The sequence below is a fragment of the Pelmatolapia mariae genome, linkage group LG3_W, assembly GCF_036321145.2.
Source record: "Pelmatolapia mariae isolate MD_Pm_ZW linkage group LG3_W, Pm_UMD_F_2, whole genome shotgun sequence".
In the NCBI taxonomy this organism is placed as follows: Eukaryota; Metazoa; Chordata; class Actinopteri; order Cichliformes; family Cichlidae; genus Pelmatolapia; species Pelmatolapia mariae.
This window is the reverse complement of record NC_086229.1, coordinates 39,363,483-39,387,406: the sequence shown is the minus strand read 5'-3', so window position 1 is coordinate 39,387,406 and position 23,924 is coordinate 39,363,483. Positions and strand designations below refer to the sequence as shown.

The window sequence follows — 23,924 nt, the reverse complement described above, 5'->3', positions numbered from 1 at the left end:
AGACGAAAGGTCCAAATGCATAGAAACAGCTGCATTTCCCCCCCCCCCCAAAAAAAAGACTTACTAAATGTTTGAGGTATGAAGTAAACCGCAGTGGAGTTTGAAAATGAAATATGGGTGTGTGTGGTTGGGGCGGAATATTTTTCTTGTAAAAAAGAAAAAAGAAAAAAGGGGGGTCAAGCAAAAAAAAGTTTGGGAACCACTGATCTAGTGGACTGATAGTAGAGCAGCTGATGGCAGCTTCCTCTGCCTCACACTGCTGTCTGACTGCATTCAGCTGACACTGAGATGAAGCAGGAAAGAAGCAGCTGATATTTGGACAGCACACATGATGGAAAGGAGGGTTTCAGTTGATGTGCACATGAATGATTTGTGTTTCCTCTGCAGGTAGAAAGTGTGTGTGAGCTGATGTGAATTGAGCAGCATGGATCAGTGTGAGGACAGAGAGGAGGGAGTCCCTCCCTCTAAAAGCACTCTGTGTGGGGAACATGAGAGCCAGACCAAAGCTCAGAGGTGAGATGACCATCTCTAACTGTCCATGACTCTTCTCCATGTCACAGCTCAGCACTCACATCACTGCTCCATCATTATTCACAGGAACCCACCTGGACCTCCACCCAGCTCTGTGTCCTTACAGAGTGACGGGTCTAAAGATTGGCCTATGTTCTGGGAAATAAACTGTATCATGCATCATAAAACAATATCATTCATTCACAATAAATCAGCAGTCTAATGTAATAAATCAGCAGTCTAATAACTGTAATAGTTATCACCTTCTTCTAAGTCAGGAGAATAATGCCAACTAAAACTACATAATAATTTCACGATCTTTAATTAGGGGTATAACGTGGCATAAGATAATAAAATAATCTCACATTTTTTATAGCAGATAACCTTAAAAATATATTTTGCAGTAGATCAAAAACTGAAGAAAATCATTAATCAACCTGATGCTACTGAAGTGAAGCAGAGCAAAGTTCCAGAGGTTTTATTACAGACACAGCTAAGAGGTCTGTAGTTTGGCAGAATTTTTACTTTTTTTTTTTTTATTTGTGTTTACATCTTTGTGTAAAATCAGTTGACCTTCTCCCCTTTGTTGTTTTAGTTGTTTGGTGGTTGTTGAAATAGTTTATGCGCTTTAACCTGAGATTCTGACGTTTCTCTCAAAATACATTTATATTTAAAAATCTGTTTCAGGATTTATTTAATTGATATTGCGTTGTTCAAACCAAACTTGATTTGAATTGGGAAATCGATATTTTAAAACCCACCCTAGGAACCAGTTCAGTTTCTCAGAGAGCAGGAAAAACAATAAAGTCAGTTCTGGCCCAGCTTTGTTCTTTTCCTTTCTAAAACAGGATCTATGGGAGACCTGCTGAACCTGAACCCAGCTGTGTGCCCTTAAAGAGAGATCACTCTAAACAATGCCTCATTAATTTTAAAGTCCAGCCTGTGTCTGCTGCAGATAGGTGAGCTGTTAGTAACATGCACTCTTTAATTTAACTGCTTGATGTTGTTGGATATAAACTGCAAACACGTCATTCCCTCAATCCCATTTAAACTGTCACTTAAAAACAAGCCTTTGGTTTCTAAACAGCTAAAAATCCACTTCAGCAAACAGGAAGTGATGCTCATACTCATGTTTTCTTCCATGAGTCATGTTGTGCTGTATGTTGCAGGAAGTTTGAGGAGGAGGCACTAACTGTGCTGCACAGATTTCACTTTTACTCGTAAATCTCAGCATCAAAAATTACTCAACGCTGGTTATTATTATTAACTTCTACAAACTAAAGTTTGTAACCACTTTTCAGAAAATCCATCAAAACTCAAACTCGGTGTGATGATGAAGTCCACTGCAGATAAACAGCTCAAAGTTAACCAAATTTTTAAGGTGGAAACTGGGAAAGTTCTAGAGTAAGATGGCCGCCGTGTCAAAGGGAGCACCTGGTAGTCATGACGACCTCTGTAAAGCAGCTTTGTGTGTGTGAGCTTTAGATCAAAGTATTTGATTGGCGAGTGTGTTTGTGCTGCTTTGATTAATTAAGTGAGTCTTTCTTTGGAGTTGTTGCCATGGTGATTGATTTGCACAGATGCTGACACCAGCATGTTGTTGGTGTTCAGGATAATTGAACGACAGAAGAATTTGTTGGGTCTTTATGTTCTGTTTCACAGGTTTTTGAGTTTGTGTGAAGTCTACGTCCACACGGGTATTTTTGAAAACGGAGATTTTCCGTTTTCTTTTTTTTTTTTTCTATATCCCGTCCACACATGCAGTTTTGAAAAAAATTTCTCCAGTCACATGTAAACGCTAAAAAGAAATGTTGGCCATTCAGAGGCCTAGAAGCCAGGGAGGGAAAGAGTAAACAGGGTTCTGCTCTCACAAAACCTTAAGTACATCTGAAAAGTTTTTGTATTTTTCTGAAAAACCAGATAATTTTGTGTTACTTTTCAAGTGCCTTCACCATTTCAAATGTTATTAACTAAAGACAGTATTTTGGCTGGTGTAGACTTGCAGCTTAGGAATAAACAAAACCCATACAGTATAGGAAACTTAATCAATGCATACAGGATTCGTAGTTTAATTTAAAAAAAAAATAAATTTATTCAAAGCCGACATTGGGATTTTGGGTTGTGAGAGCGTCTGTGTTGAATGTAGAAGTTCACTCTGACGCCTCCGTATTTCTAAACGGAGGGACAGTAACTGCGTGTGTGTATATATATATGTATATACACATGTATATATTTAAGCGTATAAAAGCGCAAGTAGTCAGAATAACAGCAACAGGATTTATTGTAGAAATTCATCTCATGTAAACAATAGCATGGCACAGAGCGTGACATCAAAATGGCACGCACTGAATCTCAATTTTCCTTGTCCACCTGTAAAGGCAACAACTGAGTTTTTGAAAATCTCCACCCTGGCAGGAGTTTTAAAAAATCTCAGTTTTCAGCAGTGATGGGAATAACGGCGTTACAAGTAACGGCGTTACTAACGGCGTTACTTTTTTCAGTAACGAGTAATCTAACTAATTACTATTCCTATCGTTACAACGGCGTTACAGTTACTAACAAGGAAACGCGGTCCGTTACTATTTTTCAACAAACAGACGGTTGAAGCTGTGTTCAGCTTACCGCATCTTCTGGGCGCTACAGCTTTAAGCAGCTGCGCGCTCCCGCGGACGCTAATCACGAGCACTGTCCAGCACAACACCTGGAGCTAAGGAGGCAAAACAATCGCGTGAGTGCTGCTGTTTGACTGAGGAAGAATAAAGTAGTTGTAAGTCAATCACATGACCACTTAAAGACAAAGCAACAAGGTGACATATACCAGTTTATAAATTGTGTCGATAGGCCACGTAAAACCAGAGTCATGATAAACAAGATATACGCGGCGTTTTTTCCTCAATAGTTTCACCATATTAGCGCTAGCAAGCACTCTCTGCTTATGAGCAAAAAAACAAAACAAAAAAAAGTATTAGGAGTGATGGCGAGAGAGAGAGAGAGAGAGCAGGAAAAGAGAGAGAGCGAGTTTTGAGATGTGAGAGATTTGTGACGTTTAGCGTGTTTGGAGTGTGTAGTTAGTGTGTAGTGTTGTGTATAGTTTTGTGTTGTGTGTCAGAACAATGAGGCGACTGCTGTCTCCAGGTAGAAACAGCAGTGATACACCTGCTGCTGTCAGTCCTGCAGGTATCAGGCTGTGATGTTCTCCTTTATAGTGGACAGAAATTATTTTTTTGGAGTGGCACAAATAATTTGTGTGGCATCTTATTGAATGCAGAACAGCTGATTGTTCTGTAAATAGTTTGAAATGGTTATTTAAAAAGGGTAAAAGGTAAATGGATGCAAATAACTTTGTTGTTTGCAAAACTTGTGCATAGGATTTTAAAATTGACAATTAATGTTTTTTGTCTGATTTTAGATCAATTCTGGTTATACAGTATGACAAAATGAGAACATAACTGTAAATTCAGGCACGTGAGGTTGCGCTAAAAAGAATGATACCAAACAAGGCAAAGCAAATAGTTTTTAAAGGTAAAATGTGGAGGGAAAATCAAGAGTAGTAAAAAAATGGCCAATTATACTCTGGACGCCAGAGGGTTAAACGTTCTTTGTTTTTTAAAAAAGTAACGCAATAGTTACTTTTCCAAGTAATTAATTACTTTTAGAATATTGTAACTGAGTTGCTAACTCAGTTACTTTTTTGAAGTAGTAACTAGTAACTATAATTGAATTACTATTTCAAAGTAACTTGCCCAACACTGGTTTTCAGTGACCGAAAAACACCGTTCACGTGTGGATGAAAGGTGCAAACGCATAGAAAACTCTGCGTTTTTAAAAAATAGCCATCCACGTGCAGACGTAGCCTTAAGGTTTAGAGGAAAGCGAGAAAGCTCCAGAGTAAGATGACCGACATGTCAATCATATCTGGTTTGTGTGCCAGATTTAAATTCTAGTTTGTGTTGTTAGCTGTATGTCTGTGAAGGTTCTCAGTCATCCAGGTCATCTTAGTCTAAGGAGCTTGGAAAGAAAAGCGTCTGGACTTCTTTGAGTTGCTTGAAGACGTTTCACCTCTCATCCGAGAAGCTTCTTCAGTTCTAAGGTCAAATGGCCGAGAGTCCCAGATTTAAACCCAGTGGGAACTCAGCAGTTCATCTGCATCTTAAGGATACAGGACACTCTTTCGAGGATGCCAACGTTCACATTTTGGACAGAGAGGACAGATGGTTTGAAAGAGGAGTGAAAGAAGCCATTTACGTCCACTGTGAGCGACCATCTTTGAACAGAGGCGGTGGTTTACGACACCAACTGTCTGCCATCTATAATCCAGTTTTGAGTTCCCTTCCCAGACGCCTTAACGCCCACTCACATCCTGGGCCATCTGACCTCAGGAAATCACATGATAGAGTGGGGCCAGGTTTCACAATGAGCTCACCCGAAACCCTGGCTTATTGGGACCCTCACCCGCTGTCACACCTTGGCTCATGTGATTAGAGGATCATCAGGGGTTCCTTTGTCCCTCTTTGGGGGGAAACTCCCACTGGGTTTAAATCTGGGACTCTCCACCATTGACCCTTAGAACTGAAGAAGCTTCTCGGATGAGAGGTGAAACGTCTTCAAGCAACTCAAAGAAGTCCAGACGCTTTTCTTTGCAAACTCCTTAGGTTGTTAGCTGTAGTTGTTTTTAGGCCTACTCCTCCTACAGCTGGAGCTTCGCATTATTCAGTGAAACTCCTTTCTAGCAGGTTTCTCATTTTCTTGTACTTTGATATAATCTCTCATTAGCTCACGGCATTGCCTTGTTTTGTAGGCTATTATGTTTATATTGTTTATATTTATATAGTACTTTAAAAGAATAAGTTGAGTCTCTCTTTTGAGTCATTGTCATGATGTCATGATGATTGATTTGAACAGGTCTGTGAAAGATGCTGGTATTCTGGTGTTCAGGGTAATTTGAGGAAAGAACTGGTTGTGTCACAAATGAACCATGCGCTGGTTGAACAGAAGATACTGGTTGAAGGGTTTGATTTTTCCTGTGGATAAGGTGACTCAACTACCAAAGGAGAAAAGCATTACAGCCAAGTAACAGGAAAAAGGACAATGTTGTAGGATTAACCGAGCTGTAAGTAAAGCTACAACTGAAGAAACATAAATTAGAGGTTGTGATAAAGCGGAAAAAACAGAGGCTGAATGAGGACATTTTTAAAACTAAAGCTGCAAATGAAACAGAAATGAAGGAGATGGAGCTTAAAGCTCAAACAAAAAATGCTACCTTTAGAAAAAAAAATACTAGAAGCTTATATTTTATTTCGCTATCTCCTTACAGGTGTTAAAGCATTGCTGGACCTTACTGTTGTACTGTGTTGTAGTTGGTAAAGTTAAGGGCACAAGAGATCTTGTTCATTGGCATTAAGGCTGAACCTTAAACATCTGGATTGGCAGACCGGAGGGTGTGCTCCAATTATATGGGGATCACACTCCTCAGCCTCCCTGGAAGAGTCTATGCTAGGGTGCTGGAAAGGAGACTCTGTATCACCACTGGTGAAGAGAGAGCTGAGTGTAAAAGTGAAGCTCTTGATGTACCAGTTCATCTATGGTGACGAGCTGTAGGTAGTGACCGAAAGAACTAGATTGTGGACAGTGGAAATTAGCTTTCTCTGAAAGGTGACAGGCTTCTCCCTTAGAAATGGGGTGAGGAGTTTGGCTGTCCCGCAAGGGCTCTGAGTAGAGCCACTGCTCCTCCACATCGAAAGGAGTCAGTTAACTTGGTCTGGGCATCTTTATCAATGAGTTGTTTTGGACATGTCCCACCGGGAGGAGGGCCTGAAGCAAACCCAGAACACGGTCTGGGCTTCTGTGCTTAAACTGCTTTGACCCGCCCCTGGAAAAGTGAAAGAAGATGGATGGGAGGTTATTTGCCCTATATTTTCAGAAACTGATGGTTTTATACTTGACAAACTTGATTCAGATTAAGTTATTTGAGCAGAAAACTATGGGATCTTTATCACATGCTTGAAGTAATTCCACATGGTTCCTCCACAGATTGGAGTGGAGCTCAGAGGGTCCCAGTGGTCAGTCTGCCCAGCAGCATCAAACACACCTGGACTCCATATTTATGGTCTGTACATGCAAAACAACTACTTTTATATCTATTCTGTTCACAGTCATCTTCATGCTGCTCTTTGTAGACCAGTGGATTTTCAGTGTGTCCAACATGGATCTTATGTTTGGCTCCATGATTTCAGTCTGATTGGATCATTCATTAGGTATGTTGTTTCAGCTGCTGGAGGACAACATCATCACCTTTGTGAAGAAGGAGCTGAAGAAGATCCAGAAGGTACTGAATCCAGATTATGCAGGATTCTTTGAGAGAAACACAGACGATGATGAGCAGAGGATGAGCAGCAGAGTGGCATTTGTGAAGATGGCAGTGTCCTTCCTGAGGAGAATGAAGCAGGAAGTTCTGGCTGACTGTCTGTATTACAGTAAGAAGATTTCTCTAAAGATTTATGATGGATGAATCAAGCATTTACACTAATGCCCCAACCTATAATTAAACCTGTATACAGTCATTTCTTATCTGGAGTGAAATGATCATGAGCAGTCTTTGGAAGAATTAATGAAAATTCTCTGTGCTTATATAATTGTTATTCAGAATATTTTGCTGAAGTTTGTCAACATAAACTTAAATCTGCACTAAAGAAGAAGTTCCAGTGTGTGTTTGAGGGGATCGCTAAAGCAGGAAACCCAACCCTTCTGAATCAGATCTGCACAGAGCTCTACATCAAAGAGGGAGGGACTGCAGAGGTCAATGATGAACATGAGGTCAGACAGATTGAAACAGCATCCAGGAAACCAGACAGACCAGAAACAACCATCAGACAAGAAGACATCTTTAAAGCCTCACCTGGAAGAGATGAACCAATCAGAACAGTGCTGACAAAGGGAGTGGCTGGCATTGGGAAAACAGTCTTAACACAGAAATACACCCTGGACTGGGCTGAAGACAAAGCCAACCAGGACATCCAGTTCATATTTCCATTCACTTTCAGAGAGCTGAATGTGCTGAAAGAGGAAAAGTTCAGCTTGGTGGAACTTGTTCATCACTTCTTTACTGAAACCAAAGAAGCAGGAATCTGCAGCTTTGAAGACTTCCAGGTTGTGTTCATCTTTGATGGTCTGGATGAGTGTCGACTTCCTCTGGACTTCCACAAAACTACAATCCTAACTGATCCTAGAAAGTCCGCCTCAGTGGATGTGCTGCTGATAAACCTCATCAGGGGGAAATTGCTTCCTTCTGCTCGCCTCTGGCTAACCACACGACCTGCAGCAGCCAATCAGATCCCTCCTGACTGTGTTGGCATGGTGACAGAGGTCAGAGGGTTCACTGACCCACAGAAGGAGGAGTACTTCAGGAAGAGATTCATAGATGTAGAGCAGATCAGCAAGATGATTTCCCACATCAAGACATCACGAAGCCTCCACGTCATGTGCCACATCCCAGTCTTCTGCTGGATCACTGCTACAGTTCTGGAGGATGTGCTGAAAACCAGAGAGGGAGGACAGTTGCCCAAGACCCTGACTGAGATGTACATCCACTTTCTGCTGGTTCAGGCTAAAATAAATAAGGTCAGTTGTGATGGGGGAACAGAGACAGATCCACACTGGAGTCTAGAGAGCAGGAAGATGATTGAGTCTCTGGGAAAACTGGCTTTTGATCAGCTGCAGAAAGGAAACCTGATCTTCTATGAATCAGACCTGACAGAGTGTGGCATCGATATCAGAGCAGCCTCAGTGTATTCAGGAGTGTTCACACAGGTCTTTAAAGAGGAGAGAGGACTGTACCAGGACAAGGTGTTCTGCTTCATCCATCTGAGTGTTCAGGAGTTTCTGGCTGCTCTTTATGTCCATTTGACATTCATCAGCTCTGGAGTCAATTTGCTTGAAGAAACAACCTCCTGGTGGTCTAAATTATTTAGCAAACGAAACCTGCAATATCTCCACCAGAGTGCATTGAACAAGGCCTTGCAGAGTCCAAATGGACACCTGAACTTGTTCCTCCGCTTCCTCCTGGGTCTTTCACTGCAGACCAGTCAGACTCTCCTATGAGGCCTCGTGACACAGACTGGAAGTAACTCACAGACCATTAAGAAAACAGTCCAGTACATCAAGGAGAAGCTAAGTGAGAATATGTCTGTAGAGAAAAGCATTACTCTGTTCCACTGTCTGAATGAACTGAATGATCGTTCTCTAGTGGAGGAGATCCAACAGTCCCTGAGATCAGGAAGTCTCTTCACAGATAAACTGTCTCCTGTTCAGTGGTCTGCTCTGGTCTTCATCTTACTGTCATCAGAAAAAGATCTGGATGTGTTTGATCTGAAGAAATACTCTGCTTCAGAGGAGGCTCTTCTGAGGATGCTGCCAGTGGTGAAAGCCTCCAACAAAGCTCTGTAAGTTAATGTATGTTTCTGTCTGGAGACACAGAGTCTCTGGACTGTGTATTTAGAAAATGAAGAAGTCACTTGGAGAAGCAGGCATGAACAGATTTGTTTTTGCGGAGGAATTTTTATAACTTGAAGAGCGAACTTGCGGCAAGACATTTAATTTGAGCTAATTTTTCTGTCCATTTGTATTTCTAGATTGAGTGGTTGTTTCCTTTCAGAGAGAAGCTGTGAAGCTCTGTCCTCAGTTCTCAGCTCCCAGTCCTCTACTCTGAGAGAGCTTGACCTGAGTATCAACAACCTCCAGGATTCAGGAGTGAAGCTTCTGTCTGCCACACTGCAAAGTCCCCACTGTAGACTGGAAACGCTTAGGTCAGATCTAATGATATTTTATTTGTTTACTAAATGAAATAATATGCAGTTAAACATATACCAGCTTTAAACTTCATGTATTTGTTGTTGTCTGTTAGTATTTTTCATTATTTATAATAGAAAGTAAATTGACCTATTTCATATTTGTTTAAAACCAGACAATGCCAATTCCAGCCACTGAAAGAATATTAAATATTGACAAACCTTTAACTCTGTACTACACCATCAATACTCTTTAATCTATTTTTTTGGGGGGGGTGTTGTCTGTGTTATTTATTTCTAGATTGAGTGATTGTTTACTCTCAGAGAAAAGCTGTGAAACTCTATCCTCAGTACTCAGCTCTCAGTTCTCTAGTCTTAAAGAGCTGGACCTGAGTATTAACAGCCTCCAGGATTCAGGAATGATGCTTCTGTCAGCTGCACTGCAAAGTCCACACTGTATGCTAGAAACTCTGAGGTCAGATCAATGGGTTATTTACCTTCTCATCAAATAATGAAATTTCTAGTTAACTATCTAATAATGGTGAGCGTCATCCATTTGTTGTTTCTTAGTATTTTTCATTATTTCTATTGGCACATATTTCAAATGTGTTGAAAATCAGAAAATAGTAATTCCAGCAAGCCTTTAAATAATATTAAATGTTGCCAAATCTGATAACTCTCTACTTGACCATCGGTACACTGTAGTGCCTGTAATTCAGGTGGTGAAGCAGGTCTCCTTATTGTTAGTGTTAGTTGTGTGCTCAGAGTCAAAAAGAGTCTTATTATAACCAGTTGTTTTACTTTAATCTAGTTCCTTTATTCTTGTTGGTGTTCTTCATATCTAGGGTGAGTGGCTGTTTCCTCTCAGAGAGAAGCTGTGAAGCTCTGTCCGCAGTTCTCAGCTCCCAGGCCTCGAGTCTAAAAGAGTTGGACCTGAGCAACAATGTCCTCCATGATTCAGGCGTGGTGCTTCTGTCTGTTGCAGTGGAGAGTCCACACTGTTGCCTAAAAAGTCTAATGTCAGGATTCATTCTTTCCCAGTATTATTTAGAATCTGTCTTGCATTACTAAATAAAAGGCAAACCTATACAATTGTCAGGTTATTTTTATTTGCTTTTGGTTGCATTATTAGATAGTGAATTACTGCCAGTAAATTCACACCAAGTTAATACAAAACAAATGTCCCAGCAAATATAACATTAATTTGGCATGCGCTAACCATGTGGCGAAGTATGCAATGTGCATTAAAGTCTTGTGTTGCCTTTAGCTTCCATATCCTTCATGTGTGAAAACAGCTCTAAGTACCAGTTTGGAAGTCAGTTGATCTTCATGTGTGTAAAATAAGACAATAGTAATACCAGGCAATCCCAAAACAACATAAACTATTGCTACATCTGGTAATTCCTCAATGAATATTTAAAACCATTTTTTAAATTTTTGTTCTTTATTTCTAGATTAAGTGGCTGTTTTCTTTCAAGGAGAAGCTATGAAGCTCTGTCCTCAGTTCTCAGCTCACAGTCCTCTAAACTGAAAAAGCTGGACTTAAGTAACAACAACTTACAGGATTCAGGATTGAAGTGTCTGTCAGCTGCACTGCAGAGTCGTCATTGTACACTGGAAGCTCTGAGGTTAGATTAAAGGATGATTTATTTTTAATCAAATTAAATAATCAGTTAAAGATGTAGTTACTAAAGGTTAAAGTCATAATTTTCTTGTTGTATCTTACCATTTATCATTATTGTCAGTGACAGTAAAGGTCTGTTTCTGATATATTTTAAATACAGCAATAGCAGTTCTAGCCAGTCCTAAAAAAAACATTAAATGTTTCCAAACCTAGTAAGTCCTCCATGCAACATTGATAAACTTTAAATTTAACTACTTTTGTCTGTTTGTTTGTTAATTTATCAGACTGGGTGGCTGTAATCTCTCAGAGAAAAGCTGTGAAATTCTGTCCTCAGTTCTCAGCTCCCAATCCTCTAGCCTGAGAGAGATGGACCTGAGTAACAACGACCTGGAGAATTCAGGACTTAGATTTCTGTCTGCTGCACTGGAGAGTCCACATTGTACACTACAAATTCTCAGGTCAGGATTCAGTCTTTTACACTCCAAAAAAGTCATAATACTTCACGGGAACTTCGAGTCCTTTTTGATGAAGTTAGTTAATTGCTTCCTCTGATCATTTTTATAAACTCTTTATACAATTTCAAACATCGGATATCGGAGAGAAATAAAAAATGTAATCAGATCCATTAAATATTAAGAAAGCACCTCACAAAACTTGCAACAGGGCGTAACTCGGCTCATAACCATAGCACGTCGGAGCAGTATGCGTCACGTGATAGAGCGGCTGTGTGTATTTGTAGCCTAGCTAGCAAACCAGCATTTCATCTCGGAGGAAGTTATCCCCGAGAGAAGTAAAGCAAGTGTTTAAGTTCATCTCTGAATGTTTGTAAAGCATTCCCACGTTAAGCTTAACAACCGATATATGGAGCGACTGCCTCTTCTCTCTCCCTCCCTCTCCTGCTGCTACTTAATGAAACTGCTTAATGATCAGTTGATCGGCTTTTCTGTCGGGAGTCCGTCTCTCTTCTTTGTTTTTGGCCCACTTTGCACCAGAAAGAGGAAACCAGCGGCTGAACAACAGCAGTACGTTTAACCTTGATAAGCTGTTGTTAGAATTTATTTAATATTACTTTCTAGACCAGGATCCTTTTCTACACAGCTGACGGCTGGTAACTGTGCAGGGGCGGATCTAGCAAAGTTTAGCCAGGGGGCCCGATAGGGCATTAACAGGGAAAAGGGGGCACAAAGACATACTTATCTTTCTTATTCTCATTTAAAATTTCTAGCTTTTAATAAATAATTATCAGAATCTTACACCCAAGATTCTGATAATGGGCAGGGATAGCTCAGTAGGTAGAGTGCCTGCCCCATGATCGGAAGGTCGGGGGTTCGACCCCACTGAACGGCTACCCTGAGGTACCCCTGAGCAAGGTACCGCCCCTACACACTGCTCCCCGGGCGCTGCACTGGTGGCTGCCCACTGCTTCACTGGGTGAATGGGTTAAATGCAGAGGAGTAATTTCCCTTCGGGGACTAACACAACACACTTTACTTTACACTTTACAAAGTTTTAATCTGATGTAAAATGTGTAGAAGTCCATTACTGTATATAGTAAGTGTTAAGTCTAATATACCCTAGTAAGCTATAGTACTTTTTCTTTTGGGAAGGTACCATCTGTGCAGTTTGCAATTGTGTTGAAGAAAGATGTTGAATCTATTTAATTATTCTTGAAAAATAATTTAATTCTGTGCATTTTTTTTTCACACTGCATCAAATAAAAGTTGATTACGTCGATTAAGCATCATGAGGTGGAGGGTCGGCGGTGGTTCCCTATTTTCTTTTTTTTTTGCTGGGAGTTTGCAACCCTATTTGTTAGTTTGCTTAATATTTCTGCTAAGTACTCTTTAAAATACCAGAATAGGGGGGATGGAGTAGGTTTAAGTTTATTAGATTGATCAGTATTGCTGAACTATGAAATATTTTGGGTGCAGTGTATTTTTTACATACAGGTATAACGGAATAGCTTTAGCGTTGTTGTTAAAAAAACAAAAACGATTTTCAATTTTTTTGTAGTTTATTGCACTGTTTTGCAATTTATATAATTACTATGCACTTAATGCATACATATTATTTAACATTTGGGCTATAATGGTTGTATTGATGTATAGCAACTTTAAATGCTCCCAAAAATGGCACTACAGCATGTAAAAATATAATATAAGCTCTGGCGGACTTGGTTCTATGGTAGGTCTTAAAGCGTTAATTAATAGAATATTTTTTGCTTGAAAGTAGTGAAAAAAATCTGCCAATGAAATGTTACTTTATAGCTGATTGTGTCTTATTTTAAGTATGATGAGATATTTTAACTAGGAATTAAACAAATATACTTGGGAAGATTTTGAGTTTTTACAATGGAGTCAAGTGGTGATCTTGTTCAGGTCACCTCTATTTAATATTGTAGAGTCGACTGCTATACAACTTGATCCAAATTTTGATATTGACTGTCACTCTATAAATGTAACTTGAATTAAATTAATGAAATGAATGTAAAACAAAGACAAACCATTGGATGAGTGTTTACAGATGGATTGTTATTTTGTGTATCTGCAGTTTATCACGCTGTCTTATCACAGAGGAAGGTTGTATGTTTCTGGGATCAGCTCTGAGCTCCAACCCCTCCCATCTAAAAGAGCTGGATCTGAGCTACAATGACCCAGGCGATTCAGGGATAAAGCTGCTGTCAGCTGGTATAAAGGATCCACGCTGGAGACTGGACACTCTCAGGTAAAATATAAAAACATTATCAAAGCAGTAGCAATTGCTGTGGCAGACCACAACACCACTACGAGCTGCTGCTGCCACAAATTGAGCCAGTCCTGTCTTGCATTCGATCGGCAGCAGTTAACAGGTTTTGTTTCATCAGCATTCTTTACACAGACAAACTGTACCCTGCATAACACTAATTTGCCAATCCTTCTGGGAAAAAAAGTTCATTATTTTTTTGCACTTGACTTGTAACAATGGACTCTAAGATTGCTGCTAGCTTGCTGTCACTTACAGCAGCTGCAAAGTAGCATAAGAACGTCAAAGCTCACGACTGCCCCTTACTGTGAGGCAAGAGAACTGTTTGCCTCACACAATGCCTCTTTACTGCTATTGTAAGATGGTTGAGCACATGAAACAGGTTACAGACATATATTATAAAACATATAAACATCATATATTAATGTTTGAACCATTTGGTGGAAGGGCACAATTTGTGAGTGATTATGCAATCCAAGGTGCAGCTAAGCTAGCTGAGTCCATAACCTGCATCTCTTCTTCGTTGCCTCTTAGAATGCGGGTGACTGACAGGTGACTCTCAGTGATGTCAGCTGACAACAGAATGATTCAGTGGAGTAACATGAGCATCAGACTGTTTACTGAGGAAATACTCTGATCCCTTAATAGTTTCATGATGAAATATTCAAAAACAAATATATGGTCCACTTTTTGTGTGGCAGAGGCAAATATTTCTCTGTGTGCATGTGGAGAAATCTGCTGTTAAATCAGAACATGAACAGGTTTCATGTGGCATTAAAACACATGGAAACAATTCTGCACTCACTCAGAGGTCAGAGGCCATGTACAGTAACCTCACTGAATAGAATAGAATAGAATGCCTTTATTGTCACTATACAGTTGTACAATGAGATACAGAGCATCTCCTACTCAGTGTAAACATGCTGGGGGGGAGGGGGGGTACAGTTCTGCAGCGCTATATACATATGGACAGTATTAACATAGGGAAGAAGATGTATATATATATATATATATATATATATATATATGTACAAATGTACAATTTACAAGCCGTAAGTAATATGTAATAAATAGTGTTATGTATGTACAGTTGAGTTATTGCACATGGAATTGGTATAAATAGTGTTATGTATATACAGTTATTGCACATAGAATTGGTATAAATAGTGTTTATGTATATACAGTTATTGCACATAGAATTGGTATAAATAGTGGTGGTCCATAGAGGAAGTGGGAAGTGGGGGGCTGTGTTAACGGTGCATGTGTGAGTTCAGGGTGGTTATCGCTTTGGGGAAGAAACTGTTTTTGAGTCTGTGGGTTTTTGTGTTGATGCACCTGTAGCGCTTCCCTGAGGGAAGCAGGCTGAACATGTTGAAGCCAGGGTGGGAGCTGTCCTTGATAATGTTTGCTGCTCTGCTGAGGCAGCGGGAGGAATAAATGTCCATCAGGGAGGGGAGAGGGCAGCCGATGATCTTTTGTGCTGTCTTGACCACACTCTGAAGCCTCACTCTATCTGCCTTGGTGCAGCTGCCGTACCATACCGTGATGCAGTAGGTTAGAGGGCTCTCAATGGACGAGCGGTAGAAGGTCAGCAGCAGGTTGGAGTTTAGCTTGTACTTCCTGAGGACTCTCAGGAAGTGCAGCCGCTGTTGGGCCTTCTTGATGACCGCTGAAATGTTTTCCGTCCAGGAGATGTCAGCAGAGATGAGGACACCAAGGAACCGGAAAGTGTGGACCCTCTCTACACACTCCCCGTTGATGTAGAGGGGGGCCAAGTCAGTGCTGTGTCTCCTGAAGTCAACAATGAGCTCTTTGGTTTTCTTGGTGTTCAGTGCCAGGTTGTTTTCTGAACACCATGCTGCCAACTTCAGGACTTCCTCTCTGTACTCTGCCTCATCTCCCTTCGAGATGAGTCCGACTACCGTGGTGTCATCAGCAAACTTGATGATGAGATTGTTGTTGTGGGTCGGACTGCAGTCGTGGGTGTAGAGAGAATACAGGAGGGGGCTCAGCACACAGCCCTGTGGGGAGCCGGTGCTCAGTGTGCGAGTGGAGGAGAGATGAGGGCCGAGTCTCACAGTCTGGGGCCGGTTTGTGAGGAAATCCTTTATCCAGGCACATGTGAGAGGAGGGAGGCCAAGAGTGACCAGTTTGTTGATGAGGATGTCCGGGATGATAGTATTAAAGGCTGAGCTGTAGTCCACAAAGAGCATTCGGACGTAGCTCTGCCGCTGCTCTAGGTGACTCAGCACAGCGTGGAGGGCTGTGGCGATGGCGTCTTCTGTGGATCTGTTTGCACGGTATGCAAACTGGTGGGGGTTGAATTCTGGGGGGAGGTAATCCTTGATGTGCTGAAGGACTAGTCTTTCAAAGCATTTCATGATTACCGGTGTGAGGGCCACAGGGCGGTAATCATTCAGGCTGGAGATGGGAGACTTCTTCGGCACTGGGATGATTGTGGCTGATTTTAGACAGGATGGGATGGCTGCCTGATCCAGTGAGAGGTTGAAGAGTCTGGTGAAGATGAGGGTGAGCTGGTGTGCGCATGCTCTTAGTACCTTGTCAGGTACTCTGTCTGGACCGGCCGCCTTTCTGGGGTTCACTGCTAGGAGCACACGTCTGACATCGTGCTCCGTTACAGTGAGTGGAGCGGTGCAGGAACCAGGTGAGGATGAGGATGGGAGCAGGGCTGAAGCAGATGAGTGTTGCTGTTGTGGTGTTTCAAAGCGGGCGAAGAAGCTGTTTATTTCCTCTGCCAGCTGCACACTCGAATTTTCTGTTTTTGCAGTGCTGCCTCTGTGGTTGATGATGTCTTGCATTCCCTGCCACACCTCCCGTGTGTTGTTGCTGGACAGGTGGGACTCGATGTTCCTTTTGTGGTCTGACTTGGCTTTTTTAATCCCCCTTTTCAGGTCAGCTCGAGCAGCCCTGTACAGAGCTCTGTCACCTGACCTGAAGGCGGCATCACGGGCTTTGAGGAGTGAGTGGACCTCGCTGGTCATCCAGGGTTTTTGATTTGGGAAAACCCGAATGCTTTTGTCCACTGTCACATTTGCAGTACAGAACTTGATGTAGTCCAGTACTGATCCTGTGAAAGTTTCTAGGTCCTGGTGTTCAAATATGTCCCAGTCTGTCTCTGTGAAGCAGAGACAGACTGGGCACCAAGAAGAGAAAAACAGCTGGCAGCAAAGGCAGGGAGTTGGGCGCTAAACAGAAGAAGAATACAAAGATAATGAAGATCAGAGTTTGAATCAATCATATTTCATTCAATATACTGGTGTACTGACAGATCCAGGATCAGTCCAAATCATCAGCACCTTGATCCACGTATGGATTGAAGTGTATTTGTGAAAATATCGGACTGTTCCTTTATCAGTGTGTAACAGTATGTGAAGGAGAGCCATGTAATGTCCATGTGTGCATGCTGAAAGAGACTGTGCTGGTCTGACACCCCTCCTCCTTTCAGGGTGGAGCCTGCTGGAGTCCAATGGTTGAGACCAGGTCTGAGGAAGTGTAAGTGTGTTTTTAATGGGATTCATGAAAACAAAGCAGCACACATTCAACCATCTTCAAACTGTCACATCACTCAGTCACATCTCTGATGTCAGGAGTCATCATCAAAGTGTCAATCAATGAACAGATGATGGATCAATAACTGCAGCTGGATTGTGTTTGTTCTCTCCATCAGATTCCTGTCAACTCACAATCGACACAAACACAGTGAACACAAAGCTCCAACTGTCTGACAACAACAGGAAGGTGACACGTGTGGAGGAGGTTCAGTCATATCCTGATCATCCAGACAGATTTGATGTTTATCAGCTGCTGTGTAGAAATGGTCTGACTGGTCGCTGTTACTGGGAGGTCGAGTGGAGAGGAAACATTTCTATATCAGTGAGTTACAGAAGAATCAGAAGGAAAGGAGACAGTAATGACTGTTGGTTTGGACACAATGATCAGTCCTGGAGTCTGATCTGCTCTGATGATAATAGTTCTTGTTCTGTCTGGCACAATAACAGATACACATTCATCTCCTCCTCCTCCTCTGTCTCTAACAGAGCAGCAGTGTATGTGGACTGTCCTGCTGGCACTCTGTCCTTCTACAGAGTCTCCTCTGACACTCTGATCCACCTCCACACCTTCAACACCACATTCACTCAAACTCTTTATCCTGGGTTTGGGTTCTGGTCTCCTGGTTCCTCAGTGTCCCTGTGCTGAGTGTAAAGAGTGTCTCCTGTTAGAGAAACACTCTTACTGTTGAACAGATAGTTCAGTCTGTACATGTCTGTCTCTTTCACTCACAAACACGTTTTCACATTCATGGATTCAATCAGTTGATGTTTGAAACTCTTCTCAATCATTCCTTGTAAACTTCTTCCTCTTCAGTCCTTTAAAGATGGAAGCTCCCATTATTCCAGGATCCACATGTTGTTTTATGTCTTTTTCCACTCAAAGTTTCACAGTGAATATCAGTATGTTGTGTTTCTCTGAAGCTCAGTTCATATCCACCTCCTCTGTATTTCAATAAGTCTGAGCTCATTAAAATGAATCCAAATGTTTGATTTCTCTTTCTTAATGGGATGTTTCCAAACTCTCCACATGCTCTTACTGTTTCACTCATTGTCGGAGGCTCATTATTTGAAAATGTTTCAGCCATATAAGCTGAAAATATTGGCTCAATAGTTTTGAATGCAATTCTAAGCAGAATGCTATTGTATTGAGGGATCATAATGCATGTGGTTTATCTAATAAACAGCAAAGGCTTCAATCTTTATTTAAACTAGTCTTGTGTATTTTTTTCCCATGTTGAACAAGAACATGGTGCAGGATGTTGGTAACAGCTTGGTTATCAAACTCTTAGAAACATATAAATATGTGTGTATAGCACTGCATATGTTGTGTATCACTTTGGTTTGTATGAAACATGAAAAGGGCAGAAACACTGACACTGGTAGCACACAGTGATGCTGACTGGGGCATAGAGCTGAATGATGGAGCACATCAGGACATGGTTTCAGTCTGACTGGCAGAGAAACAGCCACCAGTAACTGTATCTACATGTGAGGCAGAGGCTACACAAGTAGGTTTGTATGTTTTACAGACGTGCTCCTGTACAGACCTCTGAGGAGAACCAAGTTGCAGTCAAAGAGTCCAGTCTGTCCTCACAGATGTGACCATGTGGTTTCATCAGGTCTGCTGTCAGCTAGCAGGCTCACATCAGAATCACTGTTCCTGAAAAACACAGTCTGTGTGACATCATCAGTCAGCTGATCGTCCCAGATCTGAATGGTTTCTGTCTCTACTGAGGAAGTCAGAGAATTTCACTGAGGTGTGGATCAGGTCTGAGTGACCTGTGGAGGGACAGCTTTAAACAGTCCACAGGTCTCACGTCCTGCTCAGTCTGGTAGCAGATACCTCGTATTGTTCCAGATGTGCTGACATCACCAGCAGCAGCACATCTGTGTGATACGATGAATCTCAGTTATTGATCCAACACACAGTAAATACAAAGATCAGGATTTATGAGAGTAATCATTAGGAGTCTGAACACATGATCACTGAATGTTAGTCTCCACAATAATAAGCTAACACAAGCAAACACAGCTTTCAGCTCTTATTTTGAAACTTCTTTAGAGAGCTGTGATGTGAGCGTGCCTGGCTCTGAGGCACTTGGGTCAGCCTCTGTTGTTTAGAAGTGTTACAGACTGTGAATGACACAGACCTGTCAGTTTCCATGTTTGTCTGTAACACAGCTCAGGGCTCCATGCTGAACGCATCCATCCAGTGTTATTGATCCAGGACTAATACCAGCATTGGGATCAATACTACACAATCACGTGTCCACGTGATGGATTTGACCAGCTTTATTCATTAATGATCAATCAACTTATTTACTGCATCTGAGTCCAGCTTCATTTAAATGATCCAACCCATGAAAATTACATCAGTCCTACAGAAGCACTTAATGCTAACAGGAAGTCATTTCTCTCATATCTCAAACACCGCCGTCACTCCAAAACTTCCTCCCATTTCTTAACAACTAGATGCCACATTGCCATATCATTCTTTGATTGGTCAACATGGTACTTTTTTGGATGAATAGGAAAGGGAGAGGGGTGGAGTTTGTTTTTGCTCACAGGCTTTTGAGCCTTTTTTCTTATAAAACGCCGTTTTTACCGTTTCTTCCCGCAGTAAATATAAACAACGACAGTATTCAGGAAGAAAACCAAACATTGCAGATATTTTTATCATAACTCTGGTTTTACGTGGCCTATCAACACAATTTAAAAACTGGTATAAAGTCCACACTTTTTCCGTCAGTTGTTCCGTCTGTCCTGCTCACATCTCCAATGGTTGTACACGTTGTCATTAACGTGGCTTCACTCCACATCAGCCACGCTGCTTTGCTAGCTCAAACACCGGTGTCTGCACATAAGAATGCTGTCATAGCCTGTCAACCACGTTGATTAGCTGCGTATATACGAATGTAAATCACATTATTGGCTGGACTATGGAATAAGGTGGCATCGTTCTAATCCCATACTGGAGCAGCCAGTCACTTACTGACTAACACTGCAAAACAGAATTGTTTAATTTTAATTTCAATTCAGGTTAGATTTTTTTTGTGCGCAACACAGATTTTCTGTGCGCAGAGACCGTGCTAGCAGTGCGCAATTGCGCACGTGCGCAGCTTAGAGGGAACATTGATTAAGTCCATAGTAACTACAGAAATTGCAAAAAAGTGCAATAAACTATGTTTTTTGTTTTTTTTACATATATTTCTAGTTAGAGGAATTTAAGAGGGTTATCCCTCAAAACTGTAAATACAAAAAGGTCGGCAAAGCATGTTTTTGGAATATTATGTCTTTGTTGCTGCAAGTGCTTTAAACCCAATTTTTGCAAAGCTATGGGGCTTTGGAGTTGACGTCACGCTGCAATGCATTGTGGGAGCGTGGCACCATTTTAGCAGGCCACAAATCACAACAAACACACTGTGTTGGAAGGAAGATTGCTACGAACCATACTTAAAAGCAGATCAAAAGAAAAAGGAAGGCATAGAGACAGATTGCGTCCGGATGCAAAGAGATGGTACTTGAAAAAAATACCGTGCATAGGAAATGGGGACCCATGTGAAATAACGGCATTGGAGTAGAAACCCTAGATTTGGCTATTTTTAAGCCTCCACGTTGTGAATTCGCCGTCATTCAAACAAAGGTAAGTCAGCTTGAGTACTGCGACTAAAATGCATTTGATTTCCCTCCAAACATTCAGATTAGTGCAGCATAAATTCATTCATGAGGGGGAAATTACAGTGAGAACATGTGGAGGCTCTGTTAGATGGATAACAGTGATTTCAGTGCATTGATATGACATTGTCCTGAAGCATTCAGTCATTCTCTATGGTTAAAGAAATTGCACTAATTAATTCATATTTATTATAAATAATCCTAATTATAGACCTTGCTTTCGTGTTTATGTCCTATGTAATTAAAAATACATTCTATTTTGGTTTTATACATTGATTAATGACCTGTAGAATCTCCTTATCTTATTAAGTGATTCGTAATTGTCACTTAAAATCGAACTTTATGCTATCTCCCTCTTGAAAGTGATTACATCTTTGCATTACATACTTTAGGTTCATTTTTTGCAGCCGGGTTTCTGAAAAAGACCAGGCACATTTAGAATATAACATGCAATGTTCTATAGATGGATACATAAAAAGATAAAAAGAAATTACATAAACACTTTATTTGTTAGATTTATGATAAGTGGATTTGAAAGTAGATAAAACACATTTGTGTCAGACTTGGCTGATTAAAGTTCTTGTCCAAAAATTAACTTTGTCTGTGTGTGTTTCAGGTACTGCAGTCTTAAGGACTGAATGAACCAGCATTGCAGCCATGGGTCATTGTGAGCATCACAGGGAAGGTTGAAGAACCCACTGCACCTGTATGGCCGGAGTCTTGGATACCTGCACCCATGTCGCTGCTCTTCTGTTTGAAGTAGAAGCAACAGTGGTCATCCGTGGCATAAGGACTGTTACAGATGAACCTGCATACTGGGTTTTGCTGGGTAATATGACCAAGATACAGTCAGAGGTTGGCCATAAGATAGACTTCTCCTCTTCAGCTGCCCCCAAAAAGGCTCTCAATCAAAACATAAACAGACCATCCGTAGTGACAGGTAAAAGAAGCCGTCCTCAGAAAAGAAAAATTCCACCTGCTACTGTGGAGGAGTTGGATCAACTGATGGGACAATATTTCTCCAAGCATAGTTCTGTTCTGAATAACCCATAATGTTTTATTTAGGGGTCTACATTTGCGCCTGAAGTGCATTGCCATGTAAATAATTTGCTGAATTACTGAATATGTACTTGTAGCCGGTCTGGCCTTAAACTCTGATTGCCGTTAGTTCTCTGCGTTGCGTTGTGCGAATGACCAGAGGAGTCAGCTCTCACTTTGCCAGCCGGGCAGATTTATTCTCCCAGAACTGTTTAAAATAAAAACAAAACAGTACAGCGACTTGACTTTACTGGACTTCTGCATGAACACCTTTCCTCAGCGGGGCCTCTAGGCGACTGAGGTGCAACATCACAATAAAATCTAATTAACAAATAAAACTGCTAAAATACTAAAATGTATTTATACACATATATAACAAATGAAAATGCACTGCATCGTGAACATATAGTGACAATTACCTCATCAACAAATTATACTTTAGGGAGACTTCATTTACCAGTGGCAATTTTACATATTTTTTTAGTTACATATATCTAACAGTAAGTTGAAACAGTGAACATGAATCACAAACAAACACGCCTGGAAGGTCGCCTTCTCCTTGTGACAAATGGTAAGATCTTTGAAATACTGGGATCAAGTTCCTGGCTATGCTGGAGTTCCTCTAGTGTGGACACAGGAAATGACTCCTGTCCTGGCAACACTAGGTCCTGAACTGACTGGAACAGTTCCACAGCCCTTGTTTCAGCAGCCAGATCCCACTCACTGTGAAAATCCAGGATTGCCTTAACATCCATAGCATCACATCCAGGCTGAGACCAGGGTGGCTGCAGTCCTGTGGTACAGAAAGGTGGTGTGTCCACACGTTGACCTTGGACCTTCAACTGGAATGCATTTTGTATTCCCTCAGAACTGACACTCTCATATTCAGCAAGGAGGTGACTGTACTGCTCTGTGATCAGCCTATGGCTGACTGTTGTTGCAAAGGGGTCTCTGCTGAGAGCATCAGCTACGACGTTCTTGGTACCAGGTATGTGCTTCAGGTCAAATGTGTAAGGAGCAAGCTTGGACACCCAGCGCTGCTCACAAGCATCAAGCTTTGGTTTTGTCATGATGTAGGTGAGAGGGTTGTTATCCGTCCACACTGTAAAGGGATGACCTCTTAGCCAGTGACTGAACTTCGCACACACACTCCATTTCAATGCCAAAAACTCTAGCCTGTGGGCTGGGTACTTTTTCTGTGAATTGCTCAGGGTCTTACTGGCAAAAGCAATAGAACGGGCTTTCTGCTGTCCAGCTGGTATTTGTGACAATACAGCACCGAGCCCATCTAATGAAGCATCAATAGACAATATCAAAGGCAAAGAAAAGTCTGGATGTGTAAGGACTACACAATTCAACAGCTTCTCTTTTAGATTAGACAGAGCTGCATCACATTCATCTGTCCAGTCAGAGGGCTTCATCTTTCTGTATACACCAGCATTGGTGCCTGTTTTAACTCTCCCTCTCCTCTTTTGTCCAGCAGTGAGGGCAAACAAAGGCTTCGCCATAGAGGAGCAGCTAGGGATGAAATGCTGATAGTAGAATATCATCTCCAGGAATGACTTAATCCTCTTAACTGACGGGGTGCAGCCATCATCCTCCATCAATTCAGCCTTTGTCATCTTTGCTATGACCTCAACCTTTGCTGGGTCCACAGCCACTCCATTGCCATCTATAATGTGGCCCAAAAACTTCACTGATGACCTCATTAAGTGGCATTTCTTTGGACTTAGTTTGAGGTTATGGATGCACACGCGTTGAAACACAGTCTCTAGCCGGTCCAAGGCCTCCTCTTCAGTCCGAGCAAATACAAGCAGATCGTCGAGATAGCACAGCAGACTACTGAAGTTCAGATCCCCAAAAATGCTGAGCATCATTCGCATGAATGAGGTGGGGCTGTTACAGAGTCCTTGGGGCATTCTGTTGTACTCGAACAATCCCATTGGGGTTGTAAATGCTGTGTATTTCTTGTCTTCCTCT

At 41.5% G+C, this 23,924-nt stretch overlaps 1 protein-coding gene across 1 annotated transcript in view; it reads left to right on the top strand.

The window, feature by feature from the left end:
* Window positions 1-6,922: 6,922 nt before the first annotated feature.
* Window positions 6,923-23,924, top strand: part of LOC134624411 (NACHT, LRR and PYD domains-containing protein 3) — a 189,929-nt gene continuing 172,927 nt past the window's right edge. Inside the window, 5 exon segments of the mRNA XM_065470277.1 lie at window positions 6,923-6,983; window positions 7,154-8,948; window positions 9,138-9,311; window positions 10,748-10,921; window positions 11,202-11,375. Of these exon segments, the coding sequence (XP_065326349.1) occupies window positions 6,923-6,983; window positions 7,154-8,948; window positions 9,138-9,311; window positions 10,748-10,921; window positions 11,202-11,375 (2,378 nt within the window).